At 45.2% G+C, this 23,783-nt stretch overlaps 1 protein-coding gene across 2 annotated transcripts in view; it reads right to left on the bottom strand.

The window, feature by feature from the left end:
* Positions 1 to 4,771: 4,771 nt before the first annotated feature.
* Positions 4,772 to 23,783, bottom strand: part of Hibch (3-hydroxyisobutyryl-CoA hydrolase) — an 84,766-nt gene continuing 65,754 nt past the window's right edge. For both annotated transcript variants that reach the window (XM_037423698.2, XM_037423697.2), the window contains exon 11: positions 4,772 to 5,283. In XM_037423698.2, the coding sequence (XP_037279595.2) occupies positions 5,165 to 5,283 (119 nt within the window). In that variant the 3' untranslated portion in view covers positions 4,772 to 5,164. The remainder of the gene's footprint in view (positions 5,284 to 23,783) is intronic.

Genomic DNA, 23,783 nt, shown 5'->3' with positions numbered 1-23,783 from the left:
CTTCTAAAGTCTGCTGCAAGGTAATCATAGCTATGCAGGTGGCTGAGTGCTTCGCGTTTCAGACATTGCCATTGTCGAGTGAGAGACACAGCCCTCAGGAGGATGCCAACCTGAGGTGAAAATGACCAGGAGGACGTGTGCGGTGAGCGGACGCTGCCAGTTACTTCTGGGCACTGTGCGAGCTCTGTTGCCAAGACCCGTGCCTTCATCCCCTGACCTCAGAGATAAGTCATCTGTCACAGCCTTCGAGAATGAACAAAATGGTAATCTGCCTCATATTCAGCAATACGTAGTATGGCAAATAGATCTCGTTTTCTTTGGAAGGGGATGGTTGCTCCAAATGGTGCCAATATAATATAGCTGAATCTGAGGTCAGTACTCGGATCTTATCTTGAGCTAACTAGCAGTGCCACCGTCAATCAATAGCACCAAATAATAAATTTGTCATTTGGCTTCAGTTTCATGCATAGCTTTTAATTTGAAAAACTGTGTGAAGTGGCTCATTCAAATAATTTTCAACCGTAAAAAAACTCTGCTGGAAACTACGGTTGGAATGAATGATGTTAAAACTTGTGATTTTGCTCGAAGCAACCTCCCACCCTGTTTGGGAGATTTTCAAGAAAGCTTGAACCCTCAGCCCATTACTGCCCCTCCACTGATGCAATGATGCAAACAAAGAGCTGATTAGGTGGACCCAACCAGAAGGACCAGGAGGCAATGAGGAAGGCAGTTAAGATGGGAATGTAAAGAGAAAACATACTAGCATTTTATACTGCTCTTTAGAATGAATTGAGCGACTCAATTGATCAAGTGATTTGGAAAATGTTTACAGGGCATGAAGCTGTTAGAGAATACTAAGAGGGACGTTCATGGTCTCAACCGAGGAGCTATTGAACGTGTGAATAAACAAGTTGCTAGTGTCCTTGTTCCTCTTAGAATGCTCTCTTCTCCTTCTGAAAATCAAAGGTGCAACCTTTCTCACGAATGAGTGTCAGGAATTGCTTTTGCGAATTGCAGATACTACAATGCCTGAAAAGTAGTTGTCGCATTTTCTTGACTTATATCCTAGTGGCCATTGCACACATTTGCGATATCATTGGTGCTTGCACTGCTTTTTAATGCAAGACTCATAGCTTTGCAGGAACAAGCCAAAAATGGCTCACTACAATCACAATGCCCAGTGATTTGTACTTTCACAATGTTGTCCTCCTCCATGCACAATAACAATGATTGCAACTGTGGCACCATCAAGACCGCATGCATAACAAGCTTGTGACTGCCACAAAAATTCAAATTTGCAACTGTCACTTCCCAAGCATGTTCATCAGCATCACTAGTTCTTGAGCCCATATGGTACATATTGCTACTCAATTTTCTAAATGGTTTCATTCTAGCTTATTTAAGTTTAAGTTATGCTGTAACTCCTCCCAATTAAGAATTTAACCAATACTTGATCATCAAATTAGAGTACCTATGATTTTGTTCATTTGTTATCTGATACACAAACCAGTCCATCAAAGCATTAAGTAAAACACTTAAATTATTTCATCAGAAGTTCCCAAATGAGAATTCCACAGGCATTTTTTAGCAAGAGAAACTGTAGAATTTTGCACATTAAACCTTGCAATACACACGTAGCTTGACATTGATATTGGCAAAACATTTGCAGCAGGATGCACTGAAAAAAACATGCAAATGTAAAACTACATATGAGTTAGCAAAAGGCCCCAATCAAATGTATTTGCTCCGCACTTGCCTGTAATGCTGATATGCTGCATATGAACAGCACAAGGTTTTCCACAGATTTTTCCGTATCATTAACTTCACTTGTAATAGATGCATTTAATTGTTGTAAGGCATCTAAGCCATCCAGTCAGACAAAATGCACATCGTAAAATGCAGTGCACTGTAATCCAAGTTGGCCGAGCTAGGTATTTGACACTCTTGAATTCACAGTCGAATTGGGCGGTGTGACAATTCCACTGTTTATCAAGATAACAAACATGGATGTGGTGAAGTCCCTCTAATATTAGGCTTCTGCAAATAGTGAATTTTAGGTTTAAAGGGAATTGAAAGTGAATAGTGATTTTGGTCAAGTAATTTCGAATCGAAGAGGACATATCGCATATTACAAAAAAAAGATGGCTATATCTGTCTTGACCAGACTAACCTGCACAATATAAAAAAAAATAATACATCAAAGCCTGCGAAAATGCCATTCTGTTTGGTTCAAAGAAAGGAGAAACAACTTTGAATAGAAACAGGATCTGAATTCTATCAGAATGCTCATGATAACCTCTAGGATATGTTAGGTTCTAGAATTTACTATACTCAGAGCATATAAACCAATATAACCAGCTTCTGAACTTAAAAAAAAATGAATTGATGTAAGCGTAATATCTTCATTTAAGCTTAAAAAGGGCTTCATGCCAGTGGAGATTCTCCCTAAATATCATGTTTTCACAGCTTAGCACTCCTGCACTGCACTTAAAATTTTTTCACAGGGATTATATGCAGACAAATATAGTACATCTATTTTTTAATTATTTTTTTGATGCCCCGCCGCAGTGGTGGTAAAGGTACTCTGCTGCTGGCTCGCAGGTCGTGGGGTCGAATCCCAGCTGTGTCGGCTGCATTTTTGAAGGAGACAAAAATACTGTAGGGACATGTGCTCAGATTTGGGTGCACGTTAAAGAACCCCAGGTGGTAGGAATTACTGGAGCCCTCCACTACGCCGTCTCTCATAATCAAATGGTAATTTTGGGATGTTACACCCCACATATCAATCAAATCAATCTAATTTTCATTTTGAATAATTTTGAAAATTTTGGTTTTATATATTCAATTTAAAGCTAATTCAAATACTGTACTATTTGTTCAAATATTCGCACAAGCCCATCTTGTAATATGTTTCTAGGCAATACCGGCACATAAAGGATGTGCAAATTACAAGTATAGGACAACTTGAAAGACTTTTGGTCAGATTAAGTCATTATGCAAAGCTTAATGATATAAAGATCCATTGAATTTGTCTTATGTTGGATCTCTCATTTTCAGTTTCTTTATTGTGATGAAATTCTTGTACCACTAGTCCAACGATTTGCTGTATTCTGGTTTGAATGTAAGAATAACAAAAAAAAAAAAAGAAAAGGAGAGGACAACAGACACATTGAAGCTTAAGTGCACTTTCAAGCTTTAATTTGAAAACGTAACTTCCGTGTCTTTTTTCCAGAAAATCCCGACTGTGTGAGTGGGCAACAGTGTATTTATGTACACACAGTTCTGCACATGCTCACTTGGCTCGTTAACGCCTTTGAACACTCCCAGCAACTCCCCTCTAATGGATGTCAGGTTGTCTCACAAACTCATTCTAGTGAAGAACAAGGGCTGGCTAAAACAAACAAATCCTGTTTGTTGGAACAATAACAGGCATTAGAAACAAGAAGAAAAAAAAAAGAGGGATACAATGCGATATAAAATTTAATGCACTCTCATTTAAATCTCAGTGCCATAAAACCAGGTAAAAGCTGTTTTCAGCAGCGGCAGCTCGTTGCTTAAGTACTGCGTTCACACCTTCCTAGCTAAAAACTATTAACATAACTACACACGTGTTCCAAGGGTTCAGTAATCACTCAGCGTGCTGTGCTATATTATTTGGCTCGCGTGCTGTCGGGAGCCTCTACTACCCAACAGCGTTTTCTAACCATGCTGAAAAAGTGTTGCAGGGCCCCTTTAGTTTAAGCACCAATTGAATGGAAATGCCTAGGCCTACATTCAACGAATGAACTTTTCATATGTTATGCCTCTAGGCTTTCAGATACCTCTGCTGTGGTTTTGTTATCCCACTAATTCCATCAGTAGTAGTTACATGTACTAGCACGCCTGTCACAGATGAAAGGCCACAGGAATTTCACAGAATATGAGCCCCACCTGTGTGTGCCACTTCGAACAAGCGTCCATAAATGTTTTTGCACTGCTAATAAAAAGATAGTCAGCAAGCATGGTTTCCGACAGCACACACATTGACCATGGTTTAAGATAATCAAATAACTAAGTTGTGTCTATGCATGACTACTAAACTCTGAGAAAAAAAGTAAGTCCACAGGGAAATTTGCACTGGATTGTCTTCTGCAGTGGGCAGTAGTGCGAATGTCTGTTTAAGGTTTGCTGGGGTCTGTGAGAATCAAAAAAAGGATTTGCAGAAGCTGACTAGCTTAGCCGCGGGTGCAAGATTCAGGGGAACTGCTGTGCTGTGTTGAATATGCATGCAAAAAATAAGTTTCAAAATTTCTCTCAAAATGCTAATGATGATGTAAGAATGAAAACTGAATGTTTCTGTCCCTCACTTACAGCTTTGATAAACTGCTTTAGCAGAAAAGTCCATTGCTGATGGCAGCAAGTTTTTTGAGAGTCACTGAATTTTTGCACAAAGCCAAACCAACTACTTGAAAATCATTTTAACTTCGTGCACACGCCCAAACTATGGTCTGCCCAATTAACATCACTATCCTAGATTAACATGACCTTTGTTTAGGGGCAAAGTATAAAACTAATACCAACCAACCTTTCCTGTAGGCCTGAAATCGTATATGATCACTTCGTTCATTCAGATCAAACGCATACGGGTGGATTGATAACAACTAGAACACTTTTGCTTTAGATGGGGCTTGCGATGCTGCACTCCATAATTGCCTTTATACAGGGCAAAAAGAGACAAAGCGAGCGTCTCGCTTTGGGAGTATATAAAAAATCAAGAGAAACACCAAAGAAGTCAGGGTAAAGCGCCCTTTTGAAGAAGGTCTTGAAAGCACGCTGGCTCCTAAGAGAACGTCACTGGATGTACAGTTGAACGACGTCAATCCACTGCGGTTAAACAGCGTGGTGGACCACATGATACAGAGCTCCCCTTGCGTAAACAGTCTACCTGCCTTCAACAAGGCTGTTTAGCCGTGGCAAGCGCCGCTGGCTTGCCAAGCAGCAGATCAAAGCTCTTGCCCGCAAGCTCAGCATTAGTTCAATTCGCTCGCGCATTACGTATGAACCAGCCACCTTGATCGAGGCAGGTCGATGCCGGCACGAGGAACGGAGCGGTGGAGCCAGCAAAAGGACAAAAGTGGTTAAAGGCAACCAGGAAGACGCTGCCCATTTCATTGTTTGCTGGGGCTCACAGCCTGAGCTCCTTGTCACTTGGCAGCGGCTCAAAGTAGGAGTGGACTTTCTCGTCGGTGACTTCTTCCAGGGTTTCAGGGTTCCATTTGGGAGTGCCCGTGCGGTCGATCAGCACTGCACAGATGTAGAACAGGACGTTGAAGTCGAGCCAACTACACGCTATTTCTTGGACAACTATTGTCCCCTGTTGCCATTACCAGCATGAACATTAAACACGTGCGCTTGCTGTACTTCCAATGTGGAATACAGCCATAACTTTTTTTTGGCAAGCATTCTGTAATAACATCATCACAACATGGGTTCTGATAAGGCTGTTCGCCTGAAACTGCTCTTCTTAAACAAAAAGAAATAATTTTGGACAGTATTGAGGCCGAGAAACTAACACTGAGAGTACCTTTAGACTTCTCAAAACCTTTCGACAGAATAAACCATGCAACTCTATTAGGTAAGCTAAATTGTTATGACATATCTGCAATAGTTTTAGATTTAATTAGAAGTTACATAACAGATAGAAATCAGCATGTACCAATGAATAGACATGTTTAAAAGTATTAGGAAGGGTGTGCCTCGGGGGAGCATACTGGGTCCACTATTATTTGTTATGTATAAAACGATATTGTGAATGTTGATGATTCAATTAACTACATTATTTACACTGATTATACCAGTTTCTTCGTTTCAGGAACCAAGAATGATGAACTTGTACATTTTGCAAATGAAGTACTAAAGAAAATACTATATATTTTGTCGGTAAAAAACTCGCACTACAGCTTACCTAAATGTTTTAACCGCCATATTCATGCATCGGCCTTAACTTATCATAGTAAGGCTACTTATAATAGGAAGAAAACAGTATAAAATAAGTACAAGGTGAGTGTCAGAAGCTTGCCTTATTTTGTGATAAGTGTGCCTTATGGAAGACATTAACTCGCCAAGTATCGACCCTGGCGGCAGGGTTAGATAAGTTTTTGCTACAAAATCATTTCCTCGAGCAGCAATCATATAGCTTTATTGCAAGAAACCAGCAACAGTATGCACAGAAGCCGCCATACACAAACAGCAGAAATGCTTGGTGAGGCACCGACAGTTTTAGGTGAAATACACGTTTTTGGTCTGGCCAAGTTGCTCAACCCTCATCGACACAATGAGGTTGTCAGGTCACTTTTGTTATTTTGACGTCTTGTATGTTCTTTCCGTGTTTGGTGGTGTTATTGTGTTCGCTTAAGCGTTTGCCGTTTTCTTTCACTTTTTGAAAATTTTCTGCAGATTTATTTGATAGTTTGAGCAGTTCTACAGCATTTTTTTACGTAGCAGCATTTATTGTGGAATGGTGCACTGAATTGAACTTCACCGATGAAGTGGCTATGTGCTGATGGATTTTGTCAACAAGTACCAAGGGGAACGCAGTGTGCCTTCAGAAAAAATAAAAAGACATGCCAGCAGCTTGCGATAGAATTAACAGCCAACACAATGCCCTGTACAGCCAGCCAAACTACTTGAAAAGTGTTTGCGCCATTTCGGGAAGTTCTACCGGTACGAGAAAATGTGTTTTTGCAATCATTGCTGATATCCGCTATACTCGTGACAAAGTCGGCTACGTACGAGGCTGACAAGATCGTCGCTCCTAAGTTGACATGCAAACTTCATAAAAATGCAATGCAATAAGCAGCGCCATGAGACGCATCACAGTGAACCCACAATTGTGGATGTTTTCCTGCAGAAACAGCGCAGCGAACAGATTCTTCACGCCGCTTTTTGTTAAGCCAGCACAGCATAAAAATTACTGCTTGAGGCAATCAGAAGTGGACGGTGTTTCAAAGAGCACATCAATGATCGCGTACGCCATGCAAGATAGGAAGAGGTACATGACATGAAGTGCAAAGAGGCTTTGGAAGAGGAGACCAGCTGACGAGCAGAGGGTAGTGAAGGAAAAAGTGAAAGGAGCGACTGCCGCATTTCGACCATCAAACGCGTCTAAGTACGCTATTAGGCACCTTCGAATGCACGACTTTTTCAGTGTGATCGCGCGCGCACGCGTGGACAAGTAGCGGCCTCCCGCGGCGATCTCAGTAACGAGCGAGCGCGCCATGCTCAAATCAGCCAATGGCTGATAGATGGGCTTGCTACGTGTGATTTTTGGGCATATTCCGTGATTTGTCGAGAGAAGAGAAAGCAATTTTTAGCTGACTTTGATAATTTATTGTGAATTACAGGCCGCGTGCTGTGCTATAACATTTGGCTCGCATGTTGTCGGGAGCCTCTAGTACCGATCGGCAGCGTTTTCTGACCATGCTCAAAAAGTGTTGCAGGGCCTCTTTAAGGAACACTGCCTTGCCTGAAGCTATCAGTAGTTTGTTAACTTAACGACTTTCTCAGCTCTTCACCGACCCGATGAATCCTGTAGACAAGTGACATGCTATAATTCGGGATACAAGACCTTAAGAGTGCAGCAGCCTTGTGCATATAAGCTGCAGCACCTGTCTAGAGCAGGAGTGCTCGGTCGTCGTGGGATTTGGAGGGGTACAAGTGTAAGCACAAATGTGCAGACCACCTGATCGCATGGCCAAAGACATTGACAGGCTATCTAGTGACGAGACCTGACAAGGCACCTGCTGGAGTGAGCATGCGCGTCTCGTCATATCAGTTAGCCTCTCATGTCGCTCTCTCAGACGGGCTCGTAGGCAAAACGACCGTGGTTGTCGCTGTCTTAGCGCTATCAAATTTGTGCAGTTCTTTTTTCCTTTTCTTTTTTCTTTATGTAGCCGCTGCGACGGCACAGGTTCCAGAGCTGGACTCGCGTCTTTATTTATACCCGTTTATTAGCAAACCTAAGCGTAGCCAGCCTCGCGAAACCTGCTGAAGCCAAGCACAGAAAATCAAGTTTTCTCAGCTCAGTTGCCATTGTTGCTTTTGGTAAAGTTGAACATAAATGAGCCTAGTTATGAAGCAAGTGCAATAAGTACGAAGGCATAAATAAATTCGTTTTAAGGGTTATTGATGATGTTTGATGTTTTGTGGCGCAAGGGCCATTTCACGGCCAAAGAGCGCCAGTTCATCTTACTAAAAACATGGACAATGATTGTGATAAGCGGCTGTATAAGGGCCATAAAATTCCTCGCGGTAAGGCGGGTAAAAACATACAAGTAATAAAATCATGACCATGCCGTGAAAGGTGTGTGTGTTGTGAATAGATGACAAAAGTTGGTGATAATAAAAAACGATGGTGGACATGTGTGGCATTCGCACAAGTGCCTCACTCGTTCATACCCTTGCGTCCAAGGGCCGTGAGGCAAGTGCTTTCGTGTGTAGCCACCGCAGCAAAAACCTCTCTGGAGAGGTCGTGCTACGGAATGCCCAGGTATATGATATGAAAACTATGAATTTCTTTTAAAAACACTAACAATCATTTATGACTAAAAAGCGGTTCCCTACCGACGAACTTTGCAGGGTGTAAAGGTATATGCTGTCGGTAGGGTAATGGAAAATGTTGTTTTCTTAAAGTTTCTAACTCTTTGCACTGGATTAACATGTGTAGGACCGTTATCATCAGTCACACAATGGTGGATCGCCACCGGACAAAAGATATGTGAGTGTCGAGTATGTGTGCCCCATCCTGAGCCTCGTTAGTATTACCTCTGTATGACGCGATTTTGATACTGGCAGCCAATGACCAAGGTGTGGCTTAATAATGTGCAGTTTGTTTTGTGTGTGTCTATCTCACTTACTCTGCCAGTAGTCCCTGAGGTTTCGTTTGAAAGACGGTTTAAGATCAAGGGCCGGGATTGATATGGGTGTAGGAGCAGTGCTTTTGTGGACGGATGCAGTGAGCTGATCCGCCCTCACGTTTCCTTGGATCTCACGGTGCCCTGGCACCCAGCACATTACAACATGTGTGTAGAGTGTGCATAAAACGGAGTAAAGTGAGACAAGGACTGGTTTTTTTGTTTTTTAAGCGTGCGCAAAGCCGTTACCACACTGAGGGAGTCCGTATAAATTACTGCTTTTTGTATTTGTAATTGCTTGATGTGTTTAGCCACCCCAAGTATCGCATAAGCTTCCGCTGTGAAGATACTTGTGCCTGGATGTAGAGGGCCAGCATCCGAAAAGGATGGGCCGACAGTAGCGTAGGACACAGAGGAGTTAGACTGGAAGGCATCTGTAAAGAACTCAGGACGTGTGTATCTGTGTTGAAGTTCCAGGAAGTATGTTCGGATATGGGCAATAGGCACATGTTTTGTAAATTCTAGAAAAGACACATCACTGTCTATAGTCTGCCACTGCCACGGTGGCGGATATGCTACAGGAGCCATTAAACTGTGTTCATGTGACATCCAGTTTCCTCAGCTAGACCCTTCAGCCGAACTGAGAAGGGCTGCCTCATCGAAGGCCTGTTTTGAAACAGAATGGAGCTCGACAAATCATTAATAGTAGAGTATGAGGGGTGCTTCTTGTCTGCTTTCACCTTAAGGAAATAAACAAAGGACATGTAAGTTCTCTGCAGATGAAGCGACCATTCATTTGACTCAACGTAAAGGCTTTCTACGGGGCTGGTGCGAAAAGCACCCGCAGAAAGGCGGATGCCCAAATGGTGCACGGGGTCCAGCATCTTCAAAGCACTTTGAGTCGCAGAATAATAGACAACGGCCCCATAATCTAAGCAGGTGAAAATGAGGCTTCTATACAGATTCATGAGACATTGCCTGTCCCTACCCCACGTAGTACGTGACAACACTTTTAAAACATTCATGGCTTTTAATCATTTTGTTTTTAAATACTTGATGTGCGGTACGAAGGTCAACTTGTTGTCCAACATTAAGCCTAAGAATTAATGCTCCGCATTAACAGACAGACGTTGACCGTTCAGTTCAATGTCGGGTTCTAAGTGCATGCCTCTCTTTCAGGAGAACAAGACACACGTGCTTTTTTGTGGGTTCAGTCGGAATCCATTTTCCTCTGCCCATTTGGAGACCTTGTTTAAACCTAACTGAACCTGCCGCTCACACATTGCCAAGTTGCATGACTTGAAGCCAAGCTGAACGTCGTCGACATATGTACAATAGAACATATTGCGGGGGATGAACAGGTGCAAGGAATTTATTTTGATAATATAAATTGTACAAATACGTATACCACCTTGCGGCACGCCTGTTTCCTGGACAAATGTTTGGGAGAGAACACTGCCTGCACGGACACGGAATGTCCGATTGGACAAGTAACTCTCGATTATGGAAAACATTCTACCTCGCACGCCAAGGTGGGACAGGTCTCTTAGATTTCCAAAGCGCCATGTTGTATCATAAGCCTTTTCGATATCGAGAAACACAGAGAGAAAATATTGTTTATGGACAAAAGCGTCTCTGATCTGTGCCTCGATACGAACAAGGTGGTCTGTGGTGGATCTACTCTCTCGAAACCCACACTGAAATGGGTCTAGCAAATTGTTTGTTTCAAGGAAATGTAAAAGTCGGCAGTTTATCATTTTTTCGAAGACTTTGCAGAAGCAGCTTGTAAGTGCAATAGGCCTATAACTCGAAGTTAAAGAAGGGTCCTTGTCCTCTTTCAAAATGGGAATAATGATAGCCTCTTTCCAGGAGGTAGGGATAGTGCCAGAAAACCAAATAGCATTGTACAAACAAAGTAAGGTTTTTCGCGTTTCGATTGGTAGGTTTTTCAACATTTCATACACCACACGGTCAGAACCTGGGGCAGAAGTACTGCAGGAGTTTAGAGATGTTCGGAGCTCAGCTAGACTGAAAGCTTGGTTATATGCCTCGTTTCTAGTGCAGTTGTGTTCGAATTTCTGCTTTTCTATTCTTGTTCTGTATTTTTGGAAAGTGTCAATATAGTGGGACGAGCTGGACACCCGTTCAAAGTGTGCACCGAGGAAGTTTGCCTGATCTTTCAAGGTATCACCCTGAGTGTTTACGAGTGGAAGTGTGTGTACTTGTTTTCCTGCTATCCTACCAACCATGTTCCAGACTTTAGCCTCCTGTGTGTATGAATTGATCCCTGACAAAAACTTCTGCCAGCTTTCTTTTCTGGCCTGCTGACGCGTTCTCCTGCCTTGAGACTTTATTTTCTTGAAGGTGTCAAGATTTTCGGCTGTCGGTGAGTTCCGAAGCAACCTCCATGCTCTGTTTTGCTGTTTGCGCGCGTTTCGGCATTCAGAGTTCCACCATGGGACACGTCGTTTTCCAGGGTGTCCATTTGTTTGTGGGATGCATTTTGTTGCAGCATCAATCAGAAACGCTGTGAAGTAGTCGACAGCAACATCAATGCTTAAAGTACCTATGTCACTCCAATCTAGATGAGCGATGGTATAAAACTGTTCCCAGTCGGCTCTGTTTATGAGCCATTTGGGAACACGTGGTGGACACTCAGTTGCTGTAGTTGTGCTCAAAACTACGGGGAAGTGGTCACTTCCATACAGATTACTGATGACTTTCCACTGGAGTAGAGGCACAAGAGATGGAGATACTATGCTTAGGTCTATGGAGGAGTAGGTGTTATGAGCGAGATTATAATAGGTTGGTTCTTTTCGATTTAGGAGACACGCACTCAACGAGAAAAGGAACTGTTCAATCAGTCGACCTCGCGCGTCTCAACGAGAGTCACCCCATAGCCTGCTATGCGCATTAAAGTCTCCAAGGAGAACATAAGGCTCCGGAAGTTCACCAATTAAAGAGTGTAAATCACGTTTTTGCAGCTGATAGCTAGGAGGAATGTAAATAGTGCAGAGTGTGATCAGTTTATCAAAAAGAACCGCTCGAACAGCCACTGCCTCAAGGGATGTTTGGAGTTGTAAGTGTGAGCATGCAATCCCTTGATTCACTATAATGGCAACACCTCCGGATGATGTCATGGCATCATCACAGTCCTTTCGGAAAATAACGTATTTACGAGGAAAATTTGTGTGTTTTGAATTAAGGTTTGTTTCTTGTACACACAGCACTTTTGGTGAGTGTTCGTGTAAAAGTTATTGGATGTCGTCAAGGTTTCTGAGAAGGCTCCTGACGTTCCATTGTATAATTTGAGTGTTCATGGTGAATTAAAATAGTGCTGTGTGTACGAAAAGCGAGTGGCTGTTTAAGACGGGGAGTTTGAGTTCACGTAACAAGGCCGTCACCAGGCCCTGTTATCTGCTTTTTTTGTTTTCTTGGCGCGCTCCAAGGAGCCACGTCGCTCTTTTGGCACCAAGGGTACCGATGTATCCATTGCTTCCTCGGAGGCACTGGGTGCCCGCACGTGCGGGCTGTTAGTTCAAATTTTGGGCCTCACCTGGTGAGGTCAGGCCTTGAGACCTGAGGACTCTGGAGTCTCCGGTCTCTGTTTGGGAGTAGGCGGTGTAGCCTGGACTACAGCCGCCTGGGAGGCAGGTGGCACAGCCGCCGGCTCGGTATGCGCGGGCCGAAGGAGTGGCAAGGGCTGGTGCGACGCTGCCTCCCGACGCGCCGCATTAGCATAAGATGTGTTGTAGAAAGGAGAGACCCTCTTCCGGGCTTCCTTGAATGATATATTTTCCTTGACTTTAAGAGTGATTATTTCTTTTTCTTTCTTCCAGTTAGGACACGAACGTGAATACGCGGAGTGTTCCCCGTCACAATTCATGCAGTGAGGCGTAGTAACACAGTTATCAGATGGGTGGCCGTGGCTACCACATCTTGCACAAGTTTCCTGACCCCGGCAGGTCTGCGAGCCATGACCAAATCGTTTACATTTATAACACCATCTTAGATTAGGAATGTAGGGACGGACAGAGAGTTTGATGTAGCCTGTGTCTATAGATGAAGGCAATGTGCTAGATACGAAAGTATTAAATGCTTGGTAGGTATTTCTTTGTTGTCGCGTCTGATGACGATTCGTTTCACATCCATGACATTTCGCTCTTTCCACCCTTCAAGAAGGTCTGCTTCTGAAACAACTCTGCGTGAGGTGTTCATTGATCTATGAGGTGAAACAGATACTGGGATATTACCAAATGCTACGAGACTGCCAAGTTTTTTAAAGCGATGTTTTTCAGGCAGCTCAAGGAGAAGGTCTCCGCTAGCCATCTTTGTAACCTTGTATCCTGGACCAAAGACCTCAGTCAGAGATTTGGCAACAAGAGATGGAGATATGGCTCTAGCTTGTTTTGTTGGATTTTCGCTGTGCACAACATGGAATTTTGGAAAGCATTGTCTGGGTTGGCTGAAAACTGATATTTCATCGGTGCGTGCCCTCTTAAGCGGAAGACGATATAGGAGACGGGGAAATGCAGCTGTTCCCATAGTAGTGTACTTTTTTTTTTCGGCAGCAATGGCGACCACCCACCATGGAGTCCAACCAGGGGACGCTGAAGCACTTAATAGCGCCGTACATTGCCACTATAACCAGTTATAACTACTCAAGGTTGAGTAACTACACAAGGTTAACCCTTGCCACTAGGAAAATTGGAAGTAAACAGAAGAGAGAAGTAGACAGGACAGACTAAAAGTAAGAGATAAAGACGAAGTTGTAGGGGAGAGAGATAAGAAAAGGTGACTGCCGATTTGCCTGGGTGGGTCAGCCCAGGGGTGCCATCTACGTGAAGCCGGGACCAAAGGGGTGTGTTGCCTCTGCCGGGGTCCTTAAAGGTCCAATCACCCAGCATCGGCTCAACCCCCAGGATCCCCTTTTACCCGGACACGGCTCAGCCACGTACAGCTAGGCGTGGGAGGGAGCCAAAACTCCCCCTTTAGCTCGGGTCCAGGGTGTCGCTACACACCAAACGTCTGCTTGCGCAAGCGCCCCTGCGGGTGTTTTAGGGGTTATAAATTTAATTTAGCTTAATGGGATTATACTTGGTGATTAGTAATTAGTATCTCCTTCAGCTCGGATTCTCTGAACCCATAAAAATTCAAGTTCAATTACTTTTATTGTTTTATAAAAACTTGCCTAATTACACCTAAATATATTTAGAATAGTATGATGATGCCATGATTAACCATATTTAGTCAGAATTTTGTATGCTTACCTTGGCGCTGCTTCATACTTATTTATGCATGATTAGCCCTATTATGCCACGTGAATCTCCAGTATGCTCTGTGTGATTGGATATCAGACTAATTTATCAGCCATAACTAGTATGCATCTTAATTAACAATAATTACACATACATTAGTTTAATCGGTACAGTCATTAATCAGTAATTACTATCTTTCAGGGTATGGTGTCTCCGAGCTCATGGGGAAGTCGACTTGGAATAATTGGCTGCGATAAGTTTTGCCTTATTTGGGGTAATTTAGCTGGGCTAAATTAAATGATAGCATGAACAACTATGCTTAATTGGATTTGGCTGTTGCAGGCTCTTCTCACAATCTGTACGCATACTTACCTGCGATACAGTAGTGGTGCAGGCTCTTCTCACAATCTGTACGCATACTTTTCTCGACCCATCTGGGGGCATCGAAGCTTTACTACACTTAATATTAGAACAGTGACTTGGACTGGGCTTAGACTTACGCCCAAATTTATCAGGTGATACCGCGCTCAGCGAGGCTAGATTAGATTCGGCTACACTTACAATCACTCAACTAGGCTCATTTAAGTTGAACTTGGCCTAACGAAACAAAGGCAAGCTGAGCTGAGAAAGCTTAATTTTCTGTGCTTGGCTTCATCAGGTGTTGCGAGGCTGGCTACGCTTAGCTATGCTTATAAATCGGTATAAATAACGACACGAGCCTGGCACTGGAACCAGTGCAGTCGCAGCTGCTACATAAAAAACAAAGAAAAAAAAACAACAGAACTACTCAAATTTGATGGAGCAAAGACAGCGACAACCACGGTCGTTTTGGCTACAGGCGCGCCGGAGAGAACGACATGAGAGGCCAACTGATACGATGGGACGCGCAGGCTCACCGCAGCAGGCGTCTCGTCGCTAGGTAGCGGGTTGATGCTTTTGGCCACATGGTCCAGTGGTCTGCATATTTATGCTCACACGTGTACATACTCTCAAGGACAAGTTCACAAAGTAGGCAATGGTATTACTGCTAGTTTTTTCTTGCTGTTTCGGGCATACCAAGGAACGAGATTGCAATGTGGGCTTGTTGGCGATGCATTTCTAAGAATTTTTTGTAGCACGAGGCGAAATACGAAAACAGGAAGGCCGAAACAGGAAATACGAAATACAGGAAAACAGGAAGATGGACAGGATAAAGCGCTCAGTCCTGCCCTACAAAAAATCCTTTCAAACACCAAGACAGGTGGTGTTTTCTCTTTTGCATCGAGCCTACCCACTACAAAATGTCCAAGTAATCATCCGGTCGCATCTGTTGTCTCGTTCACTGCAATCAATATACACGATTCACCGAGTTCTCATCTGATATCTTGTCTGATAACGTGTCGTCATACACTGGCCACAGGTAGTGCTTGCGAAGAGTGGACTCTGTATATTTTGTTTGCAGTACTTTTGCAAAAAATCTTGAATGTCTTGTTTTCAATGTTCACTCAAAGAATGCTAGCAGCGGCCAATTCTTTGAATAAGTCGCCACTAAATTCACTTGTCTTTCCTTCAGCAGAAATTTTTCAGACTACAACGACTGCCTCGACGTTAAAGGTTGGTGGCGCAGAGCAATGGCTCGATGCAGCATTCTTTTCTCGTGCTGCTAGAGATGACACTCTTTTTCACACGGTACCTGCGGGAAGAAAAGAGCAAAGCGCACTAAGAAGGCATGTTGCATTCATGTAACTTCTTTGCCTTTGTACTTTTTTACCTTGCTACTGCTGAAAAACGCTGAGGATATGGCTAATTTTGATAGCATGAGCCCAAACGTACATCTCAAAGTCAAATGTACCTGTATCCGACCGAGAAATCGTCGTGCATTTTCTGTTGCATGCAAGATCACAGACGCGGGTATAAAAATATCAAAACAATGAATGTGAGTGCCCGTGAAATGACCGCATAATGCATGTTATTAGCACAGGTTCAGGGATTATTAAAAGTGACAGTTGCGTAAGCAATGTGGGGAGCTTTTTGTTTATGTGTGTTTCAGATGGAAGTCAAACGCAAAATATTGTTGATCTTTGAAATGTCTTTTCAACTGCTCTCCACACGGATAGCAAAACACCGTTTCTCCATCAACGGAGTAGCGCTGCAATCCACTCGTCCATTGCCTGACAAGAACACTTTTCGGTGTCTTTTTTTTTTTTCAGCATTGTTCGGCAGACCTCTGAGAGCTGTTGTTATGAAGAACATAAATGCCACTGAAACTGACGTGTAGGCTGTTGGCTGCAGAGCTTTAGCTTGGCTCACTCTACACTCTAAGTCTTGTCAAGCTTTACTTTTCTTCGCTGAGGTACACTCTAGCCGTGCTCACGCAAAGATGTTGTGGGCACGTTGGCAAGCATCACATGCGTCGGCGCACATCGGCCGAGTACAGTTGTACGTTGATGGCAGTGCGTGGAACTATGATCGACTTTTGCCAACATGACGCAGAGCATGCACACGTCTAGCCTACGTTGCATTATACACTATAAAGAAAAATAAACCGAGATGGAAGTAGATCCCTTGTCTTCGAGCGCATGCCCTGATGGGCGTTTAATAAACAACATTTTGAGCTGGGTCTGCACAACACCCTGGACGAACTGATCGAGGCACACAACATTGCACAATACGAGCCATTGTCCAAGTCCAAGACGGTCAGGCGCATCCTTGAATCTCTACGCATAACATATCACACGCAATGCGGGGAGAAGATGATGGTTCCTGTCGCGGTCGGTGACCGTCTCATCGTCCCACTGCTTCCCAGGAACATGCACCCGACACACCACGTCGGGCACTGCAACAAAAGAGCGAGTGACCTCCAAAGAATGTATCGCAACGGCAACAAAGCAGTGTACGTGGACGCTGCGCGATACCCAGAGGGAAGGCTTGTTTAGGTTATCGCCGTTGTGAATCGCACAGGCAAATGGCTCGCGAGCGCCACGGTGCATATGGAACACACAGAGGCGGCCGAAGAGACAGCGATTGCTCTTGCACTGGTCGCAGCACCGGAAGCTGCAATCGTGATCAGCGACTTGCACGCTGCCGCCCGTGGCTTCGCGCACGCTCGCATCTCATGTCTGGTGGCCCGAATACTAAATCAAGTAATGGCAACAAGGACGGTGGCGAGCTTCGAGAAGCGATGGCCTCGGCAGCAGCGTCCTCGTATCTCAAAACTGAAAATGCGAATGTCTTCTTCTGTGGACCCCGGCTCACACCAGCGTTCCGCTCGCAGGTAACCAGGCGGCCCACATTGCGGCTCGAGATCTCACTCGCCGAGCCACGGCCGATTCGGTGGCCGCCTTTATCTATGAGAGCGGGGTGATGGCACTATCCACAAAAGAACAACAACTGGAATGGTCATGGGGTGATCGCCTGACCACATTCAACGACATTACACAACATTACAGACTAAACAGACGCAAATACCCACCACCACACAACAAATTGGACAAAAGACAGGCCGTAACTCTGAGGTTATTACAGACAAAAACGTACCCCAGCCTGGTGATTCTACGCCTGTGTTATCCTCACCTATACCCGACGGACACGTGTAAAGCATGCGGGGAAAGGGCCACACTGCGGCACATGCTTTGGGAGTGTGCTGAAAAAGTTAACGTCACTGCCGCCGCTCCCTTAGCGACGCATGTTAGGCAGGGACGAACTCCGAGGCCAATTGCTGCTGCCACCACCGCGCGAGGGCAGGGGCCGGCCTCCGCTGCTGCTGCGGTCACTGTTGCCGATCGGCGTCAGCTGCGCTGCCGCTGGGAGGCGGCACTCACAAGCGACGAGCTGGCCCACCAGCTTTAGGCCGTCCGGCAAGCTGAAGATGCCGCCCGGGTGCAAGGACTTCGAGCGAGCACCTGAGGCAAAGCCATCATAATCGACAGAGAGTGGGAAGGGACAGGGGTTTATCCCCTCTTTCCCCACCTCGCCCGGTAAAACTGCTGGACTTTAAATAAAGTTTATTCATTCATTCAATTGGAGGGAGTAAAAAAAAAATAGGGACCCTAAAGCTTCGCCTTTAGGAGTTGAATGTGATAGCGACATCCTGTTCCTAGTGCGTACTTCAAACACATAGTGCATGAAACCTTTTCGAATTTGCTATGCACCCACTACGTGGCCTTAAGAGTATAGGCGCAGTAGCATGTGTGCCTTTTGTAGTAGGGTACTGGCTTTCAACCTCGAAGCCATTATGATAATCACATATTCTAACACCCCTTGGTAATGGATGCTTGTATCACGCATTATTACTGCAATATTTTATGTTGCATTGTGAAACATGTATACAGGGCATGTGTGTTTGTGAACCATGAAAGCTACTTTCACTGCATTTCCAAGCAGAGGAAGTTCTTGTCATTGTTTTCACATGCAAAGACGCGGCCATGTGGTAGAACATCCGCTTGCCACGCAAGTGACCCAGGTTCAATCCCCACTTGGACCTAAACAACCCTGGTTCGGTCCCCACTCTGCTCCAGGATTTTTTATATAATTTGTTTATTTTCTTTGCATCATTTTAGATTTTTCAGTCATGAATAAGATGATAATTTTTTGCTCACAACCAACGACACGGACACTGACGCTGGAATTTTTGTGACACGAGCTCTTTAACGCTGTCGCATTAAAACTTACTCCCCAACAGGACGGCATTTTCAGATGGACTTAGGGGAGGTTTTATTTGAATCCATTGGGGAACGTTTGCAGGTCAGTATGGGAGTAAATTTGAGAAAAAAATAAAGTTGGCAGACGTACCATGCGCAAGTGTAACTTCAATTAAAATTACCTTCGAAGCACAGTATTCATTACACGTACACAAACAGGCACACAACATTCCCGTGATCTTACAACACTCACACTGGCTACAGCTTGCCGCTCGCACTGCACAACCACTCTTATGTCACCAGGTATATACAGGCACCGTATTTTGACCTCTAATATAGCTCCAGGAAGACCCTTCTTTTATGAATAATTAAGCAATAAAGATTCACAGCATAGGTATAAATTTGCGGCAGTCTGATGGAAACCCTTCAATACACATGCCTTTTATCATAAACCCACCTAATATTCAATATTTCTTAAACTATAGCAAAACTTCATTATTAGCTGGTTCTCAGTGGAATAAACTAAATTAGTAGTAGCAGTACTGTGTGTCAATCCACAAAATGCACTAAATCGTAAACAAAACCCGAGCGGCCATGCATGAGCGCTTCAACGACGCGCATTCAGTAGCACCAGGGAGAAACCGCGACACCACCGCTACCGCGTTCGAGGACCAGGCCTCACTCAGAAGTATGGCATGGCTATACGATGATTGACAGCTGGCAATCACAAAATGCTTGCTGCTGTGCAGTTTTCGCTGTCATTACTTTTCTCACGCACAGAAATAGGTGTCCGCAATCCACGCAGCTTAAACTACAGAGTGATAGACTTAAATGAATGAGACGGTCGCAGTCGTGGTTCGTGTTGCTCGCAATGCATGGGCATGCCCTATGCCGCTTTTCTGTGCCTCTGCCTCGTTCAGCGCAAACCTTCACGTTACTCGCTTGATAGCTGCGATCGCATGGTGCAGACGAGACAATTTAAACTGTTTTATTTGCACCAGCAGCCTTCATTTTCTGTGAAACACATTTTTTGCTTCGCCAGTGGCTGGCGCCAGCTCGTAGAGCTGGCCAGGATGCCGGGGCGCTATGCAGGATCGGCGGAGTTTCGCGAAACTCTGGATCTTTTCGAGCTTTGGCGACACCCCCTTATGAACGAGCCAACAGTACAAAAAAAGTCAAATCTACCCCTCAACGTGCTGTGTTTCATTGGTTACAATGAAACAAGTCATCACGTCAAGGACAGTCTACTAAGCTGGGCGGTGTTTTCAAACCAGAGGCATCTTTTTTCATTTGTTTGTCGTTCCACTGAGTGCAGAAGTGCACCCTGTCATGACCGGGGGGGACTGGCAGTGCAAGAGACGCTCATAAGCTGAGCTCTCTCAAGCAGCGCACGTTGATAAGAATGCTGTCTGCGTCCCACAAGAGCATGAGAACATTCCCAAGTGCACTGCAATGAACGTGCACCGACATGCCACTGACGCGCGGTCTGTGTCGCACGCGAACGCTGTGACATGAAATCGGGGTTTTAGGAGAAACACGTGCACGGACAGAGCGGGAGAAAAAGCGCGTTGCATGTGCGCATGGGTGCTCTCTCTCTGTGGCCGTGTAGCGTTCACCGCATTAAATGCTTGACAATCACACCGGCACCATCCAAGTCATGAGTTGAACTCGGGCCTTCTTAGCATCAGTGAGTTTGTATCCGAGTTCACGCGGCCATCAGTTTGATTGACAGATGTCTGCAGCGAATATCGAGTCCGCCCACCACTATTGCTCTTGCGGAGGAGCAGTGCTCACGCCGCAACGCCAGCGAGCGCACTCTTCATCTACCAGCTTTATCGTGCAGACTATGCACACATGCACACAGAAGTAAAAGTAATGTCATAATGTGGCTACTATAAGGGAGGTTTAGAATAGCGCACCACAAGCCCTTGTGCTGCGGTCGCTGCCACTGCGCATGCGTTGTAATGTGAGCGATCGGTCGAATTCGCGGCCCACCCGCAGAAAATCCGAAATAGCGTGCGGCGATCGTGGACTGCAAGGCCCGTGAAATGTTGTGTGTAGCTTCCGTGCATTTAGGTTTTCGGTCGGGGCGAAAGTCCCAAGTCTTTCGCTAGGGAGAGCAAACTTTATTCTAAAACTCATATAGCACCCGCAACTAAAGCAATGCCCGCAACACCTGGGAACGTTATTCTAAAGCTCTCTGTCTCGCATTCAATTTCAGCGCGCTCACGATATATCCAATCACAGCCATGTGCCGACAAGATGCGAGTGCCCCTTATGACCCCCTGTTCTTACATTTATCCGCAATACTTTATAGAAGCGCAACGAGCAGCACGAGAGTGCTGCATGTGCAGCCTTGTTGCCTTTGAGAGTGGAAATTTCCATGCTGCATGTGGAACGAAAGAACTTGTGCGAAAGAGGACATACGCCCGTGGACACACCTGTGGGAGGCGCGTGTTGACCTGGCAAAAATACAGTACGACAACCACGCTGACGTCGCTGCACTGCTTAAATGTTGAGTGAGTGGCGGCGCTGATGTGCTCGCACGCGGTGTTTCTTTGATAACCGCCGCAAACGTCCCACATGCATATTCAACGCCATGCGCATTGGTGTAGCCCTTTTTATCAATGCTGCTATCACGCACTCCGCACTATCTTCATGCCACGACCACTGCAAGCGAGCTCGGAGCCAACTCGGCTGCTCGAGAAGCTCGGGCCATTCTGCACTGCACCCCCAGCTTGATACCAACAGGGTAGCGTGGCCTTCTAAGGGCTTAGAAGTTGCAGCCGGTTAAATACCGGTGACACAACTAGAAACCACCATCGTAAGCGGTCAGGGCGTGTGCACCGTCGGAGGTTGGAGCAATCGCGTCGCCGGTGAATCTCTCTAGTTTGCAAGTTCCTGAGCTCGAGCGATGCCTACTTCGGATCGCTTCAAAATTTTAGACGGTGAAACTCCATAAGCAGCCGCTCAGGATCGAAATAGCTTACTTTAGTTACTACTGAAATTATTCCTCGCAATTCTTCATAACTTGGCACTTTGAAGTGAGTTACCGTATTTACTCGATTCTACCGCGCCCTCGATTGTAACGCGCACCCGATTTCCACCGCGAAAAAAAAAAAAAGTAAGACATCGATTGCAACGCGCACCTATTTTTCTCGCTGGCCCGCACGATCACACCACTCGAAAAAACCACTCCTTTTGGGAGCGTCTTCTATTTAAATACGAGGTACGGGCGAACCTTGTGCCTATCTGACGTGTAACAGAGCATTGCCGTCACTGTAGTTTTACCGTGGACCGATGTCAGCACGCGAACTTGCTTCGCCCCCTTCTTCTCGACGGTTGTGGTGCCAGGCATATCGAAGTAAAGAGGCGTCTGATCGGCATTCCCGATTAGCCCAAGCAGGTAGCCGTTGTTGCGCCGCAAGTTTAGGACGAACCTCTGAAAACTGTGAAGCTTTTCATTGTACTCCTCCGCAAAACTTTTCGCATATGCATGTTCCCCTTCGGAGGGAAAAGCCTTTCCTTTTCATAAAGTTAGTTAGCCAGCACCTGCTCGCTTTAAACTGGCTCCGCATCAGACCGTTTTTTTAAGACTAATTGCATAGCTGCACTTGGAGCAGTTCTGTCGTCACGGGCCGCTGTGCCACTCGCTGCTCAAGCACATACTCGCCGAGCAGCTCTTACATTTGCGGAAACCGACCCTGCTGTGGTCCACTGAAGCCTTTGCGTGAAGCTTTGCTGTCGACAATCTTCTGCTTTTGTTTCCGCCGGTCCCGAACGCACGTTTCGGGAACTGCGAACGACCGCGATGCGGCCCGATTTCCGTCCGTTTCTGCACACGCGATGACTTTTCTTTTAAAAGCGGCATCGTGGTGCACTCAAGTTTTTGGAGTCGGCCCTTCCACACCGTCGATGCTAATGCACTACTAGATGACGAACTCCTCAGCACACGTACGGAGTGCCGCACATGGGAAACGCATAGGCAGAAATGGCCGACGTGCCATGCCGACACACATAGGGGGCGGCCATTTTGGATTTGCCGATGGCAATAGATTGACCGTAATTTTTTCGTTCGTACTCGATTCTAACGTGCATGCGATTTATGAACGCGCTTAACCGGAAAAAAGGTGCGCGCTAGATTCGAGTAATTACGGTATTCACGGCGTTTTGTTGAGGAATGGGGCCGATGTCTTGTGCGCGATTCAACGGTGCGAAACACCTGAAAACGTTCACACTAAACACCAACACACCATTGAAAATCTTCGCTGCACTGATAATTTCATTGTTGGTCGACAGATGCTCACACGGTCACTCACACAAGGCACTGGAGTTTCACACCGGCGTACTAAACCAATGCCCATACACACACACACAAGCATGCCCATCCCGATCAAAGAGAATGTTTAAAAATGCCACAAAGAGTTTCGAACTACATCACCTGAAACTTCTTGGGGAGTTTAACAAGGTCATGTTGTTCATAAACTCCGTCACTAAGCAAGGGGCGTTTTATGACATGTGTTGAGTTCACTCCACTACCAGGGAATAAACGATTGGGGCAGGGGTGTTTGGGGGGCTCATATGCTGGAGAAACTCCCATCTCGGCTAATTTTTGCTAGCAGTGTAGTCGCGCCGTAACAGATGCTAAAAACATGAATGAAAAAGCATAGCGAATATGCAATGCATGTGTTGTAGCTAATATCGTGTCACTAAGTGCTCATTCGTTTCGTCCATTTGAACAGCTCATTTAAGCAAAACGTGAACTCGCTGAAGGCAAAAAAGCATTTTTAGGCACTGAAAAGCTGACATAGGCACGAAGGTCGAAACAGGCACTGATAGGCACAATAAAAAATTGATTAAAGTGTTTCCCTTCCTTTAGGTCATGCTTATACGTTAAATAGGCTCGTAACAGACTCCAGAAAAAACTAGGCATTTCGCATGAAGTTCCAGTCTCTCGTCATGTGAATGGGATCATGGGTGACAACAAACGTGCAATTACATTTAATACACGAAGT

This window comes from Rhipicephalus microplus, chromosome 4, assembly GCF_043290135.1.
Source record: "Rhipicephalus microplus isolate Deutch F79 chromosome 4, USDA_Rmic, whole genome shotgun sequence".
Lineage (NCBI taxonomy): Eukaryota > Metazoa > Arthropoda > Arachnida > Ixodida > Ixodidae > Rhipicephalus > Rhipicephalus microplus.
This window is presented reverse-complemented; position numbering and strand designations above follow the sequence as displayed.